This window comes from Centruroides vittatus, unplaced genomic scaffold, assembly GCF_030686945.1.
Source record: "Centruroides vittatus isolate TY-2023 unplaced genomic scaffold, ASM3068694v2 scaffold_3315, whole genome shotgun sequence".
Classification (NCBI taxonomy): domain Eukaryota; kingdom Metazoa; phylum Arthropoda; class Arachnida; order Scorpiones; family Buthidae; genus Centruroides; species Centruroides vittatus.
The window spans coordinates 631,883-655,028 of NW_027122703.1; the positions used below are offsets into that span (position 1 = coordinate 631,883).

The window sequence follows — 23,146 nt, forward strand, 5'->3', positions numbered from 1 at the left end:
AACTTATCACACAAAGAACAGTTATTGATATAGGCTTTACTAATGGAGGAAATGCATTTTGAGTCTTAATTACCCCCATCTTCAGCCCTTATTCTTTACAAAAGAAGTGATAGATAAATATTACATCACACATAAAACAGATATTTTGATGACCTTCTTCAACAGATGTACAAAATAGCATATTTAAGTTGTAATAGAGATTTGTAATGATAATATAGGTAGTTGAGAGAAGAAACCAAGAAAACTAAGCTAGAAACATGCAATTTATAATATATAATGCCACATTGAACTTAAAATGTAGTACACCAACACTTTTACTAGATATGCATCCCAACACCATTTGACTCATCGGAAACTTTACTGTTTTCACCAAGCAGCCCGTTATAGGCTTTGCATTTTTTAAGTTTAATATAGAGTTAGCTGTCAGTTCTGTGCAGATTAAATTGGTTTCATCTAAAAAAAATACAATCCTACATGCCACTGTTTATCACACGTACTCTAGTTTGTATGCTGTTTAACCAGATAAGCCACTGTATGTGCATATTATTAGTTATTAATGGTTTCTTACATAGATTGTAAGTTTTTAAGCCCAAGTTGCACAGATAATGTCTTTTATTCCTGTTCTATTTCCATTTTACATTTAGTTTGGAAGAATTAACAGTGAGATTATTCATTATCCCATTCTGATTCAGCTTTTTTGTTTTTAATATTTATGTTTGCATCTCCTTTGAAACAAATGTGCAATTATTGAATGCTGATAATGCATTTCTTTGTGCTATTTCATGAGTGAATAAACCATCAGCATTCAAAGCAACAATTATAAATTCTTATGCGGTGTTAACTGTTGAAAACTTTCTGTTTTGCTTATAAAATGTATCATCATTTGCACGAGTTTTTATACCAATGGATGATGCCGTCATTAAAAACATTGCTGTAGTAAATTTTTTCAGTCAATGAAAAGCATTCTCATATTTATGATGTCGTGAATGATGCAGTCTTTATGGTTTGTTGCAAGTCTACATCAAAATAATACTCCAATTTAAAAAATAAACAGAATTTTTTATTATAAAATTTTTTGGGTGGTGCAATTTACATGGCTATTGCTGTACATTTGTACGAAATCATGTTACCTAAACTTTTTTAATCTAAAATAAATTCTTATGTTTTACAATAAACTTTATATCTAAATGTTTTATTTAAAATTTTAAACTAATTTTTCTTTAAATATTATATCAAAATTAAATTATTTCACTGTATTAATGATTAATGTTTTAGAGATGGATCAAAACTATCTAAAAGACAAAATGACATTCATGTACAATATCTTAAAGTAAGTATAAAATTTAAAAAGTTTTTATTTTAGTTAACAATTTATAATATACAGAGTGTTACAAATAATTTAGAGATTTACAAAACCACAAGAAAAAATGCAGCTATGAACTTTCAAGATGTAGATTCCTACCCCCTGCATGTAAGTCAATCTACGACTTAATCTTACAACCCCCTACTCCCTCTTTCCTTACTTTACTCCTCTTAACACGTCGATGGCAATTCCCTTGTTTTAACAGCTGCATATGAACTGTGAAGGTCAGTTAGCCTAAAGATGCTCATTTAACATAGTTGAAAACATTTGTTCTTGTAAAATTTGCTAGAAATTGGTGTCATTTGCTTTGTTTATTAAAGTGACCCAATTTCATAACTTGGGAATAAAAAAAGTTAGGGGGATTGACTAATTATAGCCAAACAAAGTGCAATGGAACTATACATTTCTAAAAGTTGGTGTGAGTGTATGTGTTAGAGACTTTCTGGATTATGCTGTCTTATGGAGAGTTCCTTGGCAAAGTCCATGGTACATGGGGGTAAAAAATGGTGCCATTAGAAAGTACAGATATCCTTTGATTAATGTGGTTAATTATTCCCTCGATGCTACTGCAAATATCAAAATTGTGTTAATCAAATACAGTATTTGTTAAGTAAAAACAGCTGGTAAAGCTGCATTAATTAACCACTCGGCATTGAGGGACATATATATACGTCAAGGGCGATCGTGTGGCAGTGGTGAGGGACATATATAGCCACTAAATTCTTTTGGGGGTATTACCAAAAACTACTGCAAAAAAAAATTCACATAGAAAATGGATTATGTAGCAATAAAAAAAGACGTTTCTTTACTAGACATAACTGTTTACAAAATCTTTTTCTGAAACAGTAATGAGAAAAAACACATGAAAAAATATTTTAAAAATTTTCCAGGTATATTCTCTACTACTTTGGGATAGCACCATACCTGACTATCCCACTGCTGAAAGGTTAAAGCTTCTGCTGTATATATAAAGGGATTGCCGCAATTAATTTTGCATGTTAATCAAACCCCGCATTAAGCAACGGATACCTGTACATGAAAATCTAAACGACATTTACTCTGTAGTACTTTTGATAACTTATGCTGTTGTCAAGATAACATAAACATGTAAGACTGGAAAGGAAGGCAGGAAAGCATGTAAACAAGTACAGCTGTCATTATATGTTTGTGTACAGCTCTGTACTGTTAAAGTTGATCTTACTGACCACAACACATGCACATGGCTCGGAGCTAATGACAGTTGTGCCTATTGCTTTCCCATCTTTCTTGACTTACATGTTAACTTTACTCGACAATGGCTTGAGTGAGTTATCAATAATTATCAGGCTGTTATATGACTAATTTAAATTATTGATTGAAAACTAATATTATTTAAATTGTAATAAAGTGAATATTTTATGATTTACAAAATGTTAGGATACTGGATATTTCCCTGAAGCTATAATTAATTATGTTGGTATTTACACTGGAGGAATAAATCATAAAGGAACAGCTTGGTCTTTTTCATTACAAGAGCTTGCTGAAAAAGTAACAATTACAAATTTTTTTAATTAATAGATTTTATAATTATTTCACATAAAATAATTGCATATTTAATTTAATTTAGTTTGATTTAGAAAATGTTAATGTGAAGTCAAATAGAATGGAGAAAAGAAAACTTGATATATGTAATCATCATCGGCTTTCAAGATTAATAGAAAACAATAAGGATGCCATTAAATTAGTAGAGAAAACCCAAGATTTAATTCATCAACTGATTAAAGAGTATGTTTTTTTTTTAAAAATAATAAAATTTGAATTAAAGTCTGTTCATTATTTAATTAATATTTATACAAGATTGTTTATTTGATTTTTTTATAGTTTTTTTAATCATACTAGTGAGAATATATCATCAGAAATTAATTTAATCGATTATTTTGATATTAGAATTAAGTTTGAATCCTGATTAACAGTGTAGCTCCTTACATAATTTTGATTTAGTTTTCCATCCTGTGGGCACTAAGATGACCTTTTTTTTTATGCTTTTTATGGGTTTAGGGCTGGGTAACGAGGATAGAATCCTATATAGCCCGGATAAGACTATATAGCCTGGGGGATAGAATCCTATATAGCCTGGAGCCCATGAAAAATCTTGAGATTCCTGATTCAAATTCAAGTACAGAGCTGCAGGCTGATGCTTTTACTGCCTCAGTTATACAACCATCTCCCGAATATAATTCGAAATTACACAAGATTTGATAGAATATATTTTGTATGTTATGAATAAGATTGTTATAGTTGAAAATAAATTTTATGACTATTCTCAAATGATTCAGTGAACCAATACAAAACTTTGATTTAAAAAAATATAATTAGAATGAATACATTGTTGAAGTAAGAGAGAGAATTCTAAAAAGAATTTAAAAATAGATATTTTCAATAGGAAAATTTGTAAATACACAATATACCAATGACCAATACCGTATTTGAATTTTTTTAAACTCATGAATAAAAGTGCAATGTGTTCAGTAAAAACACAGAAATTTATTTATTTAAATTTTCTTAATTATGAATTAAGTTTTCATAGATGTAAGAAGGAAAAATTGTGGGATCTAATTCTATTTCAATTGATTGTAAAATTGTACTAGCAACTTGTTCTTTGTGATGCGCAAGAAGAAAAAGAAAGACGAGTACAGTCGGACACGTGCAACGGGTTGTGCACGCACAGAAGGTTACTATAAAATGGATATGCACGAGAAAGCGCATCACAAAAAACAAGAAGGAAAAATTTTACACGTATATAATTTATGGCTGTAAAATATTTAAACATTGAATTATTATACTAAGTTTGTAAAATATAATAATTTTTATGACAAATTGAATATCATTTAGCTTTAATTTGGAATGAATTTAAAATGATGTCATCTTAATTAAAAAATTTTATATTTTGTTTTCAAATCGGTATATTTCTCAAATTTAAAATATTTGGTATAGGAAAAATATATCTCCTGTTTGCGATCTGTCAAATGAGTATGTAATGAGGATACTGAAGTATTATATAAAGGTAAATTTTAAGTTATTCTATTTTTAAAAAATTCTTTCTTTTATATATATTTTATTAGTACTCATAATTTTAGATTAAATATTTTACATCACTTGCTCTTTTATCTTAGCATTACTAATATACATAATTTTAAAAATTTTTTTTACTCTTAGACTGTAATCATCTTAAAATATTTTAACTCTTTAAGCACTAAAATTTTTGTTTTTACTACATATTTGTAGACTGAATAGTTTTTACCCTAAGGATATACTTTAGTGGGGACATATGGTCTAGTTTCTCCCCAGTTGTGGAACAGTTCAAATATATTATTGGGGAGTTTCTATTTGTGAAGTTTTGTGATATTTTGGGTATGTTCGTTAAGTCAAACGAGTTAAACGAGAATGACGTCATCGTTATTCTTGTTTCGTTAGACTTTTCGAACGATTCGTTATAACTAAATGGCTGATTCTAAAATCGAAGATATGAATGTTGTTAGTGCAGCCTTATCCAAAATATTTTTCTTAGGTTGCTTCGGATGGAGTTATTTCAATCATTTCACTTTTTAATTCACAATTTAAACACTCGAGTAGATCTAGAAACATCGATATCGTCGGGTGCCATTTTCTTAACGAAGTAAACTAACTCTTTCCTTCGTGAGCTTCGTTAGGGTTTCATTCGATACATCATTACTGCGGAGCATGCGCACTGAGCGAGACTACTGCTTTTTGAACGATTTGTTACTAACGCGTTCAACTCGTTCGACTTAACGAACGTACCCTTTGTTGCTGTTGTTTTTGTCAATATTTTTAAAATTAACATGATTTCAAATGTTATCTTTTGTATATAATGAGAAATGTTCATTCTTTGCTTTATATATATTAAAAATAAATTATATATTAGTTACTCGTCTTCTAGAAATAGATAAATAATCCTTTTATTAAATACGATAAGTTTCAATAAAACGTTTTGTAAATCATTTTAAAATATCGTAAAAAATATTAAAGTATACACGAAAACGAATATAACATAATTAACTAAACAATAACATTAATACCCGATACATTCTAACCTACACACCATCAATGCCGTAAGATATCGGGCTAGATAAAGGCTATAATATTATTTAATTACGAAATAATTTGATACTAGAGTTAGATGCTATTTCTTATTAACTTTAATAATTATAATTTAATTAATTAATTTTAAATGATTTAGAATAATTACAAAATAATTATTTCTTAATTAAATAATATTATAGCCTTTATCTAGCCCGATATCTTACGATGTTGATAGCATGTAACATAATTAACGATATAAAGTTCTGTATAATCTGCATTATAACGATAAATAATATATTATAAAATAAGATTAATACAAATATAATAAACGAAAAGAAGTCAGAAAAAAGTGTAAATAACATTTCATTCAACAATACAATAATATTTAATTTATATAAAAAATTTACAGTATATACAAAACAACAAAGATTTCGTCAACATAAGTAACTGACATTTGATATCGGTCTTAAACGAAAATGAACTCAATCGAGCGGGAAGGGAGTAGACGAAAAGTAAACAATTTGTAAAACGAAACCAGTAAAACAACTTTTCGTTTGGCCAACTTCGTCTTGAACGGATTAAGCCGATTTAGGCCGACTTCGTGTTTAAAGAGTTAAACATTTACAAAATTTTTGTAAAAAAAGAGTCTTGACATACTTTATAATTTCTTAAACAATAAAATGTTAACTTTCTGACAAAAAGTTCCATAGCTTGACAAAGTACAGATCTTTACTCGTAGGCACTTTTTGTCGGAAAGTTAACATTTATAATTCTTTGGAATGTTTTTCTAAAAAATTAAATTACATATAAAAAGCTATGTACTCATAAAATGCTATGTATTTTTTTTGTTTTTTGTAATTTTTATTCTTGTTGTTTGGGAGTGATAATCCTATGTTGCTATAACAACTTTGCCTTTGTAAAATTAAATAAATAAAATCATAATAAATTTATTTATTTTTATAACATTTTGTACTTAATCTACAATAAAACTTAACATCACTGTGCAGAAAAATAAAATAATTAAAAACTATCTTTTTATACTATTGTATGATAATTCTGCAACATATTATAATTATACAATCCTTCCAACAATAATATAACTTACAGTGGTAGCCCAAAAACTCTATTATTTTCATGTAACTTTAATGAAGTTTTCTAGTATAAATTATAGTATGATATCAACAATTATTGCACAGATTTGGAGGAAAGTGATTAATAAACAGAAGAGCTAGATACTATTAGCAAAAATAGAATGTCCTACATTAATAGAAGATCTTGGAATTATGATATCTTTAAATTAAAATTAGTAGTTGATTCTGCTACCATTTTCGGAAACAAGCTGAAAAATACAATTAGACATCGCATTAATCAAAGATACGGTCGTTCTTGTGGAATATTTTCCCATGTCTCAATGAGAGCAGCTTTTAGTTCAGTAACAATCTTGTATTACTTTTCAATGCCATATATTTGGAAAACCAAGTCACCCCAAAGATTTTCAATTGGGTTTAAATCTGCACTGAGGGGTGGCCTGTCCAAAAGTTGGACGTTCTTGCTCTGAAAAAAGGATAATATTGATTTTGAGACATGGAGCTTGCATTATCTTGCATGAATTCAAAGTTCTGTCTAGCAATTTTCTATTCATAAGTTTGGAGCTGCCTCCAGACAAGCTTCTGATAAGTTTGAGAGTTGTTTAGACTTTCAATAAATACAAGATCTTACTTTCCATTTCATCCAATCCCTGCCCAAGTCATGGATGTACCACCACCAGCTACTCTCTTTAAGTACTGTTTTCAATCTAGTCTTTTGTCTTCTCAATAATACTTAAAACCATCAGATTCATTGAGATTTTACTTTTTCACATCCAAGAAAATTACATTTTGCCATCCTTCCTCTCCTTCAAAGTTGTTAATGACAAACTGTAATTATTGAAGTTGTTTGTGTTTCTCCTTGAGCTGGTTGCCTGTCTTTATTTTGATGAAAGAAATTGTCTGGTGATCTCAAAACATTGTGTACTGTTCATTTACTGCAGTTCAGCTTCAATTCATTTTTGATTTTTTGAATGGATGTGTTTCTTTGCAGTTCATGTCAAACAATTGCATATTGTCTTCTAGATGTTGTTGAACTCTTGCACCCACTGTTTTGTTTTCTTGTTCGTTCTCCTTATTATTGAGATACTTTGAGATTAAATGTCTCTACTAACTTAAACCATTTATTGAAATAAATCCAAAAAGCAATACTTTGAGATTGTTGAATGCGGTCTTCCCAAATTTTTTGCAATCCGAATTACTTTTTCTCCTTTCCTGGTGAAACACATCAATTTTGATCTCCTCTACAGTTAGATCCTTCCCATATCCCATTTTTAATAGTAACATACTATGCAGTTTACTAAACCTTTTTTTTTTCACTTGTTCACAAATTTTATGGATTCCAATCATTACTTTCTTTGTAATTAATTCCAATCAGTACATTAATGTTAGACATCCTATTTTTGATGATAATGTCTAACTCTTTTGTTTATTAATCATTTTTCTCCAAACTTATGCAATAATTGTTGATATTTTGCTACCAAACGTACTAGAAAATTTTATCAAAGTTACAAGAAAATAATAGAGTTTCTAGGCAATCACTGTATGTTCTATTATTGTTGGAAGGACTGTATTTATATATATAATAATTTATAGGTTATATATATATATATATTACGGCTTCAGTGTCACAGATTCATATATATATGAATCAGTGACACTGAAGCCGTAATATTGATCTCAGTGTCAACTATTATCTATTGTTTACTTTTAAAAATTAATTTTTTACATATGGTTATGCTCATGTTAAGTCAAAAAGTTGGTTTTATAATATTTAAAGTATTTCTACCTTCATTCAAATTTGTAATCCAGTAGTTTCCAATTTAACTGCATATCCCTGCTGTGCAAATTCTCTATTTTCCATATAATATTTATATCATTAAGATGATAAAATGATTTCTTGCAAAGTGTGAATCAAATGATCTTATTTCAATGTTGGAAAATAGGCAATTCATGTATCAATTGACATCAGAAGTAAATGTATTAAACTCATCAAACCATTCATTGGCACCCCTAATGGTTTTCTAATTTTACAATTTATTTCAGTTAAAAATTATATATACGGGGTGTATCAGTACAGCAGTTACAAACTTTCAGGAGAGATAGAGTACACCTAGACGATGGGAAATCACATAGCAATTATGAGTCGGAAACGCTTTCCTGGCACAGTAGTGACCACACAAAACACAAGAAATGAAGGACATGAACAGGGTGAGAAAACGTTTATTATTCTTAGTACAGCAAAAATCAAAGGTGTTCAAAATTACGACCCCGGGCCGTGATGCAAGCCTCACATCTCCGATGCATTGAACATATAACATTGTCGAAAATACCGGGAGTGTCCCGGACTTTCCCAGCAGCTGTCACGATGCATGCAACAAGTTCCTCAGCACTGTTAACGAGAGTTTCATACACCAGTGCCTTTACATATCATGTACGCCAGCCAAAGACGTCCCCACATTTTTGCTGTACTAAGAATAATAAACATGTTTTGTCACCCTGTTCCTGTCCTTCCTTTCTTGTGTTTTGTGTGATCACTACCATGCCAAGAAAGTGTTTCCGACCATGCATTGCTATATAATTTCCCATCATCTAGGTGTATTCTATCTCTCCAGAAAGTTTGTAACCACTGTACTGATACACCCTGTATATACAGTATAGAATTATAATAAACATTAAATGTAGACAAATTTAAATAAGAAGCTTTATTTTACAGAAAATTATAGACTGGCATTCCATTCCATCACACAGGAAATTTAGTCTGATCTTCATATTTCAACATGGTGATGTGATGTGATTATGCTTCATTTTCAGTATCATTCTAACTTTGTATTTCTTTGTTTTTTCTTCACATTCAATAATTGAAAATATAACTATAACAATACAAAATAAACACATTCACACACACATTTATGAAAACAAAGTGCATAGCGAAACTTTCTACTTTAAAAAAAGTCCTTTGAAATTCAGCGGGCACATAAACTAGTTAAATATAAATTACAACTATTATCACTGAATTACAAATATGAAGAAAGTGCATCTAGTCAAAAAAAAAAAAAAAAAAAAACTAATAATAAATATACAAGGTGCATATATAATATAATATACTGTATTTACTTGCATATAAGATGATCTTGTATATAGAATGAAGTGTGACTTTAAAAGATCAATATAAAGAAAATTATATTTATTAACACAATTCTAATTTTATTTCATTTAATCACAAATAAAATATCAAATGCATGTAAATTCACTCATTGTCCTGCAAAAATTACTGGCATTTTAAACTTTTAGGGAAAATATTGTAACATGAACATAATTTGTTCGCGTAAAGCTGGACAATCAGAAACCTTTTTTGCCAATTCTTCGAATCCACTCTCCATGAATTATGCTTATGAGTTTCTCTAAATTCTGATTTCCAAATAATCATCTGTTTTCACATGGGAATGGATTTAAACTTTTATCAGGCTCCCACGTGATCTTGGAATTTCAAATTGGAATTCATTTCAGAAGCTTTGCTTTTTCTATTGCTATTCATCTTTACTCCTAACAATACACAAGAACAATTGAAATGACCCGGATAAAATACTTTTGTTTTTAAACACCAGAGGGTGAGAATCTGGTTAAAAAATGCAAATACACAGTTCACAAAAATTATTGCAAAAATGCAAAAAATCCTTTGCTCGCACGTATAGGATGACCTAGGTTTTTGAAGCAGTGAAAAATGAATATAAACCTCGTCTTATATGCGAGTAAATACGGTATACACATAATTATATTATAGTATGCTTGCAGTGTAAATAAACATCTTAAAGCCTGATGAGTATATAATGAAATAACCAATGATCACCTGAAAGATCAGGCTAGAAATTGCCCAATTAAATGATTAATATAAAGTAATTTATCACTAGAGGTAGACACTAGGTGCCATCTCTTAACTAATTAGCCAAATTCTAGCCCAATCTTTCAGGCGATTGTTGGTTATTTCATTATACTCGTATTGAAAGAGTAAACATAAGTCAGCCTGAGCTGGAAGGGTTTGTTAGATGAAAGGGATGGAAGTAGACGTATGTTTAATGTGTGAGTAATGTTAGAATGAATAGTAAGTAATAAATTTGTAAAAAAAATAAAACAATAAAATTATTTTTGATAAAGATATTATAAAAACGTTTAAAAATGTAAAAGCAAATCAGTTGAAAGAGATCAGATAAATGTCTCAACTCCCAGGAGATAGATTCCTTAATCTAACATAAATCCTTCCAGCCAGCTCAGGTTGACTCATCTCTACTCTTTTGCTGTACAGACTATAGTAATGGACAATTATCTATTACTAATACTCACAGTGTGATTATATATTAGTACATGACACAAATCTTGGCTGATGCAGGATAGAGAAGACAAGTCTGTTAGGATGAAGAGAGAGTAGTTCGTATAATGGATACAAAGCACTTGTATAACACAACATAACAAATATAAATTACAATCTGGTAGTTGGAATGAAATGAAATCCATCATAAGTTGAAGAGCATTCTCAATAATTTTTATCTAATCCATTTATCTATGTACTGTACATAAAACTCACTTGGCATTTCGTTTTTATACACAATAATTCCTTCAATTTTATGAATATTCTTATTACTTTATTATTATCAAAAATTATAATATGAATCATTTTTTCAGGAGAAAAGAATTTCAAGATTGCCAGAATTAATAGAACCAAAAAACGTCTTTCTATGGAGTCAACCTAATATACAAATTACAGATATTTCAACTCAAATTGGATTTAATTTAGGTTTGATTCCTATTTTTAGTTTATGTAAGATGTTGAATATTTATTTGTATTCATAATAAATTGTTTTTAAGTGATTATCTATTTTGTGTAATAATAGGAATTATACAAAAGCATATTTTAGATATGAAAATACGTGGTGCATTCAAGTTCTACTAAGGGTCTCCTTTTTTTTTTTTTTTTTTTTTTTTTTTTGACAAAATACTTACACAAATAAATTGAAACTTCTGTCACTTCTCAAAATAATCTCCCTGCAGACATACACATTTTTCACGTCGTCGATGCCATGACATCATGGCCGCTGTGAACTCTTCTTTAGGGGTCTGTTTTGACCATTGGAAAATTGCTGATGCTAGAGCAGCACAACTGGAAAATGGGTGACCACAGAGTGTGTCCTTCATCATTGGAAAAAGCCAAAAATTGCTATGAACAAGGTCAGGTGAGTAGGGAGCATGAGAAACCACTTCAAAGTTGTTTCCACGAAGAAACTCCTGTGTTAACATCGTCCAATGAGCTGGAGCATTGTCTTGATGGAAGAACACACATGCAGCCTTTTTCAGCTGTTTTTCTCACAATGCTGGGAGCAATTCATGGTGACAACATGATTGCACGTGTGTAGCAACTTGCTCCACGTGTGCAATCATGTTGTCAGACCAGCTGTTGCATGTTCATGGCTGTTTCGGTTTGTGGTCACACAATGTTTACCCTTCTTTGAGCTGTCACATTCACAAATGCACATTTTTCACATCCATGACATCATCACTGTATGTGTCACTCAACTGGCAATGAATTTCAGTGAGTGTCACTCCACACAAGCACATAAAACGAATGATTACACATTTTTCTTGTAATGAAAACATTGCCATTTTTAGTATTAAAAACACCTCTCACTCGAACTGCTGCTGCTAGAGTTCCGTGTGCCATGCGGTGCTACCCTCTCTGTTATGCAACCACAAACAGTGTTACTTTTTTTTAAAAAAAAAACCAGATGTTGCTACCTGTTCTTTTCCTCTAGAAAAAAAATAGGAGACCTTATAACTTGAATGCACTTCGTATATAAAACAATATACATACTGTTTGGGCTTAATTCAATTATTATTTTCAATGTGGCCATCATCAATGTTTCTAGAACTCAAACAATTAACTGTTTTGCATAATAAATGTTCATATGTCTTTCAGATGTTATCTCTTGAATAGCTATAGATTTTATAGATCATTTAGATCTCTAATTCTTCTGTGGTATATCAAACTTAATAGATTCTTAGATAAAAAAAATTCAAGGGTGTAAATGTGCTGTTCATGATTGAGGTTTTCCATAGCCAATGATCAGAAAGTGAACATTGAAATAAATATTTAACATTTGAACAATTTTCACATAATGCCAAGGTAATTTGACACAGTAATCTTTTAACAGGATCTTTTAATCTTCACTCATTCTGTTGAAATATTACAGTGTTGAAAATATCATCTTGCAAGTGACTACAAAAAACTTGTTCCTGCACATTCATTGTCATTAATTTGGGTCTGAAAGGGAAATGCAGGTATACCTCGCCTTATATCGGTAATTGGTTCCAGGAGAGGTGACGTAAGTCGAATTTACTTGTGTAGTTACGACGTAAGTCGAAACTACGGCGAAAAACGCCAATAATGAGCACTTAAAGACCGCTAAATAAGATGACAGCACAGAAACACAGATGTTTTCATGTTTCGTTCTCTAGGATTTATGATGATTATATTAATATTTACTGTAAATGTACATATTTCAATATGATTTTATGTGCTTTTAATGCTTTTCTAGTTATATTACGACTTCAATATTTGTGGTGGACAGATTTAAAGTCGAATAAAATGATTTAAACTTGATTTTTATTTTTCCATATACTTTTTTGACAAACGACGTATAATCGAGAACAACGTAACTCGAGGTATACCTGTAAAACTAAATTGAAAATTTTCATAGACATGAATTCATATAACAATGTGCATACCATTATGCCAGTTTAAACATTTTTTAAAATAGATGTAATTTCATCATAATAGTCATCTTGTATAATGAAGAATTTAATATAGTTTTATACCATTTTTTTATTAGTTTTATTTAATTTTAATGTAATGTTTTAATATTTTTTAGCTGCCGCTTTAGAAAAATTATTGGAACGCCTCGATGTTGAATTTGAAGAAAGTGAAAAAGAAAATATCTTACATATATTCAATGATGTATGTAATCAACAAAAGATAAATGGCAGTGATTTAATGCTGTTAATGAGGAAGATATTGAGTAATCAAAAGGTAATTAGCATTTTAGTTTTATATACACTTTAATCAAACTGCATATAAATTGATAAAGACACTTTGATTAATAATTGGACAATTTAATTAAAATTGACTTCTTTTTTTTTTAATATTTGATAGAATATATTGAAATATCTTCATATTTTTAGAAGTTTTTACAATTTCCAAAACATCTGTTTATAGGCTATACATTTAGAAAGATTTTATATTTTTAATGCTAATTTAACATTTTACCACTCTTCAATATATTTTAAGTGTCTTAAATGACAGTTAATGGAATAAAACACAATGGAAGTCTTTTTTAAATGTTGTTGTTATGAAAATGGTATTTTAAAATGACTATTTATCTTGATGCTTATCTACTGAAATCTCATTCATAGAGTCAGTTTCATAAATATTCTCAACTTTTGCTTCTTCACTATTATTAGTTTTTATAAATTTTTTTCATTAAATATGCAAGATCACTATCATAAAATTTTTCAGTACATTCATTGCCTTTATATTTTTGCTTCATCTTTTAACTATTATATTCTTACCTAATACTTCTGTTAATTTTGTCATTAATAATCTCTTCTGATTGCAGTCTTATATTCTTTCAATCTCTGGAGTATGATTTATTCTCTTGTGTTCAAAGTTTCTTGTCCTGTTTAACTGTTGAACTTCTTAAATCTCACAACTTGACAAATGTAGGATTGATCAAACAGGATATGTGTATGGCAAAATTAATCACTTTGAATTGTCGTTTTTGTATGCATTTCAGGTCTAAACCTCTCTTCAGCTCTTGACAAATCTTTAAAAAAAAACTGGTCCTGAGTAAAGTCACAAAGAAATATATTTTTAGTTTAATATTAACACACAAAAGATGTATATAACGTCATATGCTGAGATACTAAATATATATTATATGAAATAATAAAATAAAAAGGATAAAAGATAAAATTTAGAAGTAAAATTAGTTATAAAAATTAAAAAATGGTGCACGAACCACTGACTTTTTCTAAATTTTTGACAAAGTAAGAAAAATCAATGCGTTGAGTATCAGTGGTTTACTTTAATGGATTCTTCCAATTAGATTAGCACATGTTGGTTCACTTTTATAATTGATTTTATTTCTAAATTTTATCTATATCTATTAAATTCAATAAGTTGTGCAGGTAATTATTTGTTGGTTTTAATTTCTTTTTAATATATTTTTTAGACACTTAATTTTTTTAAAGTGTTTGTTTTACAGATAATAATTTTAAGTGATTTAATTTACCAGGTCTTAGTTGTTTCGAGGAATTTTTTTAAACTCTGGAATATTTTATAGATTAAAAATAGATTTGATATATAAAATCTGCAACTGTGATTTCTTTCGAAGTAAATTTGTTTAATTATTATTTTTTTTCATATCGTATATTTAGTACCGCAGAATATGACATTATAAATGTCTTTTTATGTGTTAATATTAAACTAAAAATATATTTCCTTGTGACTTTTTTCAGGACCAGCTTTTTAAAGATTCATCAAAAGCTGAAGAAGGGTTTAGACCTGAAATGCATTCAAAAACGACAATTAAAAGGGATTAATTTTGCCATGCACATACCCTATATCAGTGTTCCGCAAACTTTTTGTGTTCAAAGTACACCTACCAAATCAAGAAATTTTAGAGATATGCCAAAGGAAAAACCAATGTTTATTTAATATTTATTTATTAAAAAAATCAGTACAATGTTTAATGAGAAATGTGAGCCTGCTTAACTGAGCACAGGCGATCAAAATTTGGAACAATCGTTGATAAGGCTGCTCTCATCTCTTGGTCGATCGTCCTCAGGCGTTCTGTTTTTCTTGATTTAATCGTAGTGAGAGTTGAAAACCCCAATTCGCATAAGTAGGTCGTGGCAAATGGTAAGAGAATTGCAATAGCACGCTTTGAAAGCAGTGGATACTCATTTTTTATAAGCAGCCAAAAATGTGCTAGCTCTGTTTCGGAAAATTTTAGTTTTAATGTCCGATCAGTTTTTAGCTCCATGAATTCTTCCTGCTCGTTTATCGGTAGGTGTCCAATGGAAATGCTGTCTGAAAATGGATTTCGTACCCAGTCCATAAGTTGCAGGTCACACTTAGGAAAATAAGAGTTCATTTTTTCTCCTAATAGCTCCAAGTGTTTCACTATCAAAGCCTGCACTTTTTTTCTGAATCGGCAGCCATGACATTTCGGGAACATTTCATTACTACCATCGGTAGCGTGGCTGATCCATAACACCAACTTAGCACGAAAGCTTTCAATCTTGTCCGATAATGTTAAAATATTAGAATTCCTGCCTTGCAGTTTTTTGTTGAGCTCATTTAAATTGGCAAATATATCTGCCAGATATGCAAGTTTTGCTACCCATTCTTCTCTTTTAAACAGAAAAGTAAAATCTGAACCCTAGGTTTCTAAAAACGTTTGGGTCTCATTTTTTAGCTCGTAAATTCGAGAAAGCACTTTTTTGCGAGAAAGCCATCGTACTTCTGTATGAAACAGAAGTGACTGATGATCTGCTCCCATTTCCTGACACACTGCATTAAACAGACGAGAGTTCAGCGATCGCGACTTGATGTAATTGACAATTTTGACGACTTCTTGTAGGACAGACAACAATTCATCAGGCAGAGACTTCGCCATCAGTGCTTCCCTGTGTAAAAAGCAATGCACATTTTTAATAGTAGGGTTTTTTTTCAGAAGTCCTGGTTATAAATCCCCTAATTTTTCCCATCAAAGCTGCTGTTCCGTCCGTGCAAATTGTTATGCAGTTGTGCCATTCCAAATTATACTCACTGAAGTACTGGTCTGTTACTTTGAATATTTCTTCTGCAGTGGTATAACCAGGTAGTGGCAGACAAAATAAAAAGTCCTCTTTTATTTCATATTCGTCAGTGTACCTCACATTTGATATGAGATGCACGTGACCACTGATATCTGTAGCCTCATCGACTTGTAGCGCAAAAACTTCACTAAGCCTTAATTTTTCAATTAACGTTGATTGAATGTTGCTAGAAATATCATTAATTCAACATGAGATTGTATCTGCTGACGCAGGTATTTTTTCAATTTCCTTAGCAGCTTCTTGGCTAATCATAATCTTGACAACTTCTTTGCAGACAGGTAAAATTAAAGTTTCAGCAAGAGAATGAGGCTTCTTGGATTTAACAAGCATATTAGCGATCACGTAGCTTGCTTTCTGCGCTTTGTCTGATGTTTTGAAAGACGAATTCATAAGAGTTACCTGTTTCTTAGACTGGTCTTTCAAACGTTGAGAAAAAGGCTTTGTCTTTTTGAGCCACTGATGGGTGTTTAGTAGTTAAATGTCGTAAAACTTTACTGGGCACCATCGAATTATTACCCAAAGTTTCTCCATTTTGGGATTGGGCATGATTCTTCTCCGCAATATATAAAGCCATAACGTACTGTACATAGCTCTCATCATATTTTCAATTAACAAGCTTAGGTTTTTTTCTTCGTTGACTCTGCTTCTTGGGAATCATTAGTTTCACTTGACAAACTTGCGGTACATTTAAGGAATTTACATACACATGCATATATACACCATTATATACACATACATGTATTAGGGTCTATTTATTTGTAATAAAAAAGTCAATTACGTTTATGACGACATTATTCACAAACTAGCGGCTAGTTACTGGCGAAAAGTGATTTGTTTCAGTTTACAAAAGCGCGTGACAACGATGACTAAGCGGGGCGCAGCGCTACAATATCACATTGACACGCGCGTGCGTGCGGCGCGCGGGTGGGCTGTCCCGCTCCTCGTGCAACCAGGCGCTTTGCTCGCATAACTCTCAGCTATGTGTAGGTGCATTATCTTCACAAAACTTGACATTTTTCTGCGGCACACACTTTGCGGAACACTGTTTTATATGATAAATCCTACATTTGTAAAGTTGTGAGATTTAAGTACAATTATTTTTTCTTTTCTACTTCTGTAAATGAGAGAAATTTGATGTACTCTATATTAGTTTTTTAAGTTATTTTTAAAAAGCCTTTTAACTTACATCTTTATATTTTATAAATAATTTATAAAATATAAACTCTGTTTTTGAAGATAAAGTTAACTGCTTATAAAAAAATTTAAAAAAACATATATTTTTTGTTGTTTACAGGGATGGCTTATTTTGCCTAGATGGCATTGCCTCTTAAATATTTAATGTGATTGAAAGGAGATAAGATATTTTATTTATTACAATATTACACAAAACATATATTTAGAAATTATTAGGATTAATTTATCATTTAAAAAAAATATTTATTACATTCATTAGCTGTTATTCTGGTAGAATGATCACAATGTTTCTTCTTTAGATGTTGTTTTCTAGAAAGAATTTTTCCATATACTTCAATAAGAACTGTTATGAATAATTGTAGGTGTTGTTTTATTATTTTTTTTGTTTGCATATTTACAGCACAATCTTCTTTACAATAAGACTTAGCTATTTGTTTATAAAATGATTTATATACTTTTATAGAAATTACAGGAATCACTTTTTTGTTATGTTCAATTTTCTTTCGTTATACAAAGATAAGTTTATTGTAATTGGGCTTCAATTTGAAAAAATTGTAGACCTATAAATTCCCACTGTAGTCTGTCTTTCCTTAATCTTGAGAATGGAGTTAGATAGATGAAAGTGGAGACCAGATATGGAAGCTTTGGGGCAGGAGGCCCCAATTAACTATATTTGAAACTTCTGATGCAAACTTTAAGTCACATTATTTCAATTCAAAATTTTCCCTCTGAAAGGTGTTAGATAGATGACCAGTACAACTTTATTGTTAAAGGAAAAGTGTGATGTGTACAGTACAGGGACGAGCCACTACTAATTTGAGGTGGAGAGTATTTATTTTAAATTAAATTAAAAATTGCAGCATGGCTTTGTGACGATGTCACAATAAATAAATGTTAGTATTTAATTATAAATGTTTTATAATTATACAATAAATTACAATACAATTTATAATTTATCATATATACATGGTGCACCATTTACTTAATACACATGAATATCTCAAGAAATTTGCATCCTAAAAAAAAACTTTTGACAAACTTTGTACTATATCAGGTAAACCATAAAATAGTGCTATTGGTTTCCCTGTAGGTGATGCTGTTATGAGCCACCACACTGTACACACATGATTCTGTAGATATCTGTGAAGTTCATTGAAAAAACAAAGAAAAATACTTAATAGTTTTCTAATGATTTTTTATCTGGTGGAATTGAGATCAATAACTTCTCTTTATCACAAGCTTGATGGCTTTAACACAGTGTGCCATAAGTTTTGTAGCAGTTTGTTATTTGAAGAAAAAGAATGCTCCCTGTATTTGATAAGAGTTAAAAAATAATAATGTTTAACTCTTTTACTCTGTGAGCACTTAAGGTAAAGAGAATCCTGATGTTAATCAGGATTCTCTTAGGTTAACTTTTTGTGATAACCTAACCAGTTACTTAAATTTTTGGGCTTATCACACCAGTGAATATATCACAAAAAATTTTGGTTTATTTTATATCTAAGTTTACAAAAGAATAAATGATTGAACAATGATTGAATCTAAAACATATACAATACACCCAAAATGCATTTCGAACTGTTTCGAGTCCCTCTTCAGTTGGTCTTTTTATAAAGATAGCAAAGTAAAATATACATAAAAGTTATATTGAAAGATTAAAATAACCATAAAGACATCACAATTAAAGAGATTGATGTTATCTCATGCTATACAACAGATTCTATTTTTTTTCTGATTTTTCCATAATCAGTTCAGCCGTTGATGCCTCTGAAGGATTGACTTAAACATTACACCAAAAAAACAATTATCTTTACAATCAGTCACTGGAGAAATAATGGCTATTTCTAAATTCACATGCTTATTCTGAATCCGTTTTTCTCAATCCTCCAGTTCTTTTTATTTTTCCTTTCAGAAATATTATATTTTCCTTCAGTTATAATAAGTATATAAATCTAAATTTAATTTTTTTTTTTTTTGTTGGCCTTGATCAAATTTAAATTTTGTCTTCATTTCTATTGTTTTGAGATGTATGATCTATTGAAATATGTTGTTTTTCTATTTATTTTGCACATTAGTTGTATTCATAAAGGAGAAACAATAATTTTTTCAAATAAAAAGTATTTAATTATACAGTGATATCAGACTTGTAGCTACAGGGAGGGCTACAAGACTTATTTTTATACTTAAACTGCAGCTAATAGGCCTAGTGCTGGCCGAGAAAAGAAAAATACTAGTCACGTTTTTTTAGCTTCCCCTCTAGCCCTCAATGATTTATTCCTGGCTACGGTACCCAGTGATTTGTTTATTGCTCATGCACATCATCACATTTAAAAGATTTAAATTAAATGAAATAAAAGTCCACATAGAATTTAATTTCTAACGAATCATTGATTGCCGTCCACATAACTATTTCAAGATTATACATGGATTGCTGTCATGAAGTAGATTTGATTTCCATTTGGTTAGATCGTCCTAAATAGGAATCCATTAGAAATTCATAATCCATTATTATACTATAATATTAACCTTTCAGCAGTGGGAGAGTCAGGTATGGTTCTACCCCTTAGTAGTGGAGAATATACCCGAAAAATTTTTAAAGTATTTTTTCACGCAATTTTTCTCATTTCCGTTTTAGAAAAAGTATTTGTAAACAGTTATGTCTAGTAAAGAAAAGTCTTTTTTTATTGTTACATAATTCATTTTTTATGTGAATTTTTTTTTTGCGGTAGTTTTTGGCTAGATTCTGGTGATACCCCCAAAAGAATTTAACGTATATATACGTCCCTCACCACTGCCACACGATCGCCCTCGACATATATATACGTCCCTCACTGCTGAGTGGTTAACCAATAAATGTTAGAAATTAGTTACTAAAGTTTCCATTAATCCACATAGAATATAAACTTTCATCAGCAAAATTACGCAATGTAGTTTTAATGTGTATAATTGTGATTTTCTTTATATCATAACGAAATTAAGGAAATTCATAGAAAAATTTTTAATTTTTATCAAAGTATTAAGAATTTGTTTGAATATCTTATTATATTGAGATATCGCTTAATGAATCTTTAGTTGATAACTTTTAATTTGAAAAAATAAGTTTGTTTTAATTGCACTGTGAAATTTATTTGTGTTTATAACATATTTATTATTAATAGGAAGGCCCACCAGTAATTGATTTGATTTGTCTTCTGAGTGTTCCAGAAACCAAAAATCGCATTCGTCACGTGCTCAAATTGCTAACTTTGCCAGAATTAAACAATGGATCCAGAAAGTTTTTCCAACAAGGATAGTTTTTTTTCGAATTTTGTAATTTTAAAATAAAAATATTTAATTGCAAATTGTTTGTTGCATGTGTTAACTTTTGTAATCTTAAATAAGTATTATTATATATCACTAAGCCCGACGTATTAATGATTATATACTAATTATTAATAGTAGCAAAAAATAGCCCGACTAATTACGGTGATCGTTTGGTTTACGAATAAGTATACGTATAGGTAATTAAATTTAATTTTTTAAAATTATTTATTATTATTATACCTAAACAACTAAACCTTATTGATATCTAGCAACAAATTTAATATATTAAAAATGTTTTTTGACCTATTAATAAGCCTTCCTCGGTTAGAAGCATACAAAATTTGAACGAAATAATGGGTCGTTAATAAAAGAAACATACAAAATTTTTAAATTTAACATAAACCGATAAAATATAACATTCTTGACTTACAAATATATATCCGATAATAACATGTTTAGTATATTAAACTTTTGCTAGATATCATTATGGTGTGTTGTTTACAATCTCATACTCTTTTCAGATATTGGCTGCAAATAATACAATTTGTAATTAGATTTATAATTAATAAAATAAACCTATTGGTTTTAAGATATATATTTACAGAAAAATTCCATCCACTATGTAGGTCAGCCATTCCAAACTTCTTATTTATGGACCTTTACTACATGTTTTCATAAAACAACTTTTTCAGAAGACCTTTGTGTGGAACAACTCAACTTTAATCTTATTCTATCAATATATATTTAAGGAAAAACATATATATTACTAGATACCTTTTTAACACTGCAGACTATCTGTAAATCTCAGTTTAGGAAATGCTAAACTTGGTTTCTTTTAGCTTCAATCTTATCCTAATCCGCTTCTTTTGCTTCACTAATCCTATTGTTATCGGTACAATTCTCCTATACAAGCTTGGTTTAATAAATTACAATAGAGCATATTTTGTACAACTTGACTTATCATTATGTTTTCTGTTTGGATAATTAAACTATTAGAATATTCGAATAACAGACAAAAGCATAAGAATATAATTAATTTTATTATGGTCAAAAATCTTTAAAAAGATAAATTAGCTACTATAAACTGTACAAATATAATAAAATTTGATATTAAAAAACGAAGGTGCTCACTTTTCAAAAAAATGTACAACCTCCATTCCTGGAGAAGTATAAATATCAAAGGATGTAATAGATGATCTATCACAGTTCTATCTCTTTCGTTGTTAAGATGCGTTATTTGTAACAATTAGCTAGAAAACACTATGCAGCGGCGAATTTAACACCGGTAAAACTCGTCTATTATCTTGACCGTTGACGTAATTATAAGGTGAAACGAACGGAGACGAAGGATAGGCACTTGAGGTGTTTGTTATCGTAGCATTCGAATGATTCATTAATGATGAATTAGGATAAAAGTTATAAGTAGGAGCACAACTTACTGATGGCAATTCTTGTTTACCGAAACAACTGATGGGTGGCGGGGTGAGGTTGGGTTTCATAATGGGATCCGATGCGAATGAAGTTGGATAACACATGTTGGAGTATTGAGAGATTTGCGATGTTGGCATCGATCGTTTGTCTACGTCGTATCCTTGACTCAAACTTGGCATGTATCGTGGATCCATCGGTGGTAAATAAGTCATGGGGAAAGTGAATGCCGAATCCTGTTTCTTTGCTGGCGGTTTGGGCTTTCGACGAGGCCGATATTTGTAATCGGGATAATCCTTCATGTGTTGTTCACGCAATCTCTTTGCTTCGTCTATGAAAGGTCTCTTGTCTTCCTCTTTTAAAATTTTCCATTCCGCACCAAGGCGTTTACTGATTTCGGAATTATGCATCTTTGGATTTTCCACGGCTATTTTCCTTCTTTGAGCTCGTGACCAAACCATGAAAGCATTCATGGGTCGTTTAATGTGAGATTTTGACATTCCATTAATATCGTCGACCATCTTCATAAAATTCCTTTAAACGAATACACGTGAGTGGAAATTCTCACTTATAAGAAAGGGCACTTAGTAGAATCGAGGTTCCTTATTGGCCGCTTCGGTTAGCCCTGCTCATTGGCCGAAGGACGTCCAATAGGTGAAAAGGCTCCATTCACACTGGTCTTTGTTCATTCATTCTTTCCCGATTATTTAATAAAATTGAATCAATGCGTGAAAGGTTCTCGGATGTGTGGTTAATTAATACA

The 23,146-nt window shown here is 30.2% G+C and overlaps 2 protein-coding genes across 3 annotated transcripts in view; one reads left to right on the plus strand and one right to left on the minus strand.

Annotated features, from left to right (window-relative positions):
• Positions 1-20,993, plus strand: part of GluRS-m (putative glutamate--tRNA ligase, mitochondrial) — a 35,295-nt gene extending 14,302 nt beyond the window's left edge. For both annotated transcript variants that reach the window (XM_067286442.1, XM_067286443.1), the window contains 7 exons: positions 1,276-1,330; positions 2,780-2,890; positions 2,970-3,127; positions 4,337-4,406; positions 11,209-11,320; positions 13,449-13,606; positions 20,811-20,993. In XM_067286442.1, coding sequence (XP_067142543.1) covers positions 1,276-1,330; positions 2,780-2,890; positions 2,970-3,127; positions 4,337-4,406; positions 11,209-11,320; positions 13,449-13,606; positions 20,811-20,945 — 799 coding nt within the window. In that variant the 3' untranslated portion in view covers positions 20,946-20,993. The remainder of the gene's footprint in view (positions 1-1,275; positions 1,331-2,779; positions 2,891-2,969; positions 3,128-4,336; positions 4,407-11,208; positions 11,321-13,448; positions 13,607-20,810) is intronic.
• Positions 20,994-21,980: 987 nt separating this feature from the next.
• On the minus strand, positions 21,981-22,937 carry LOC136988418 (transcription factor sox-3-like). The gene has a single exon (XM_067286262.1). It carries the CDS (start codon positions 22,908-22,910, stop codon positions 22,206-22,208), a length of 705 nt encoding a protein of 234 aa, XP_067142363.1. The 5' UTR covers positions 22,911-22,937; the 3' UTR covers positions 21,981-22,205.
• Positions 22,938-23,146: the final 209 nt, after the last annotated feature.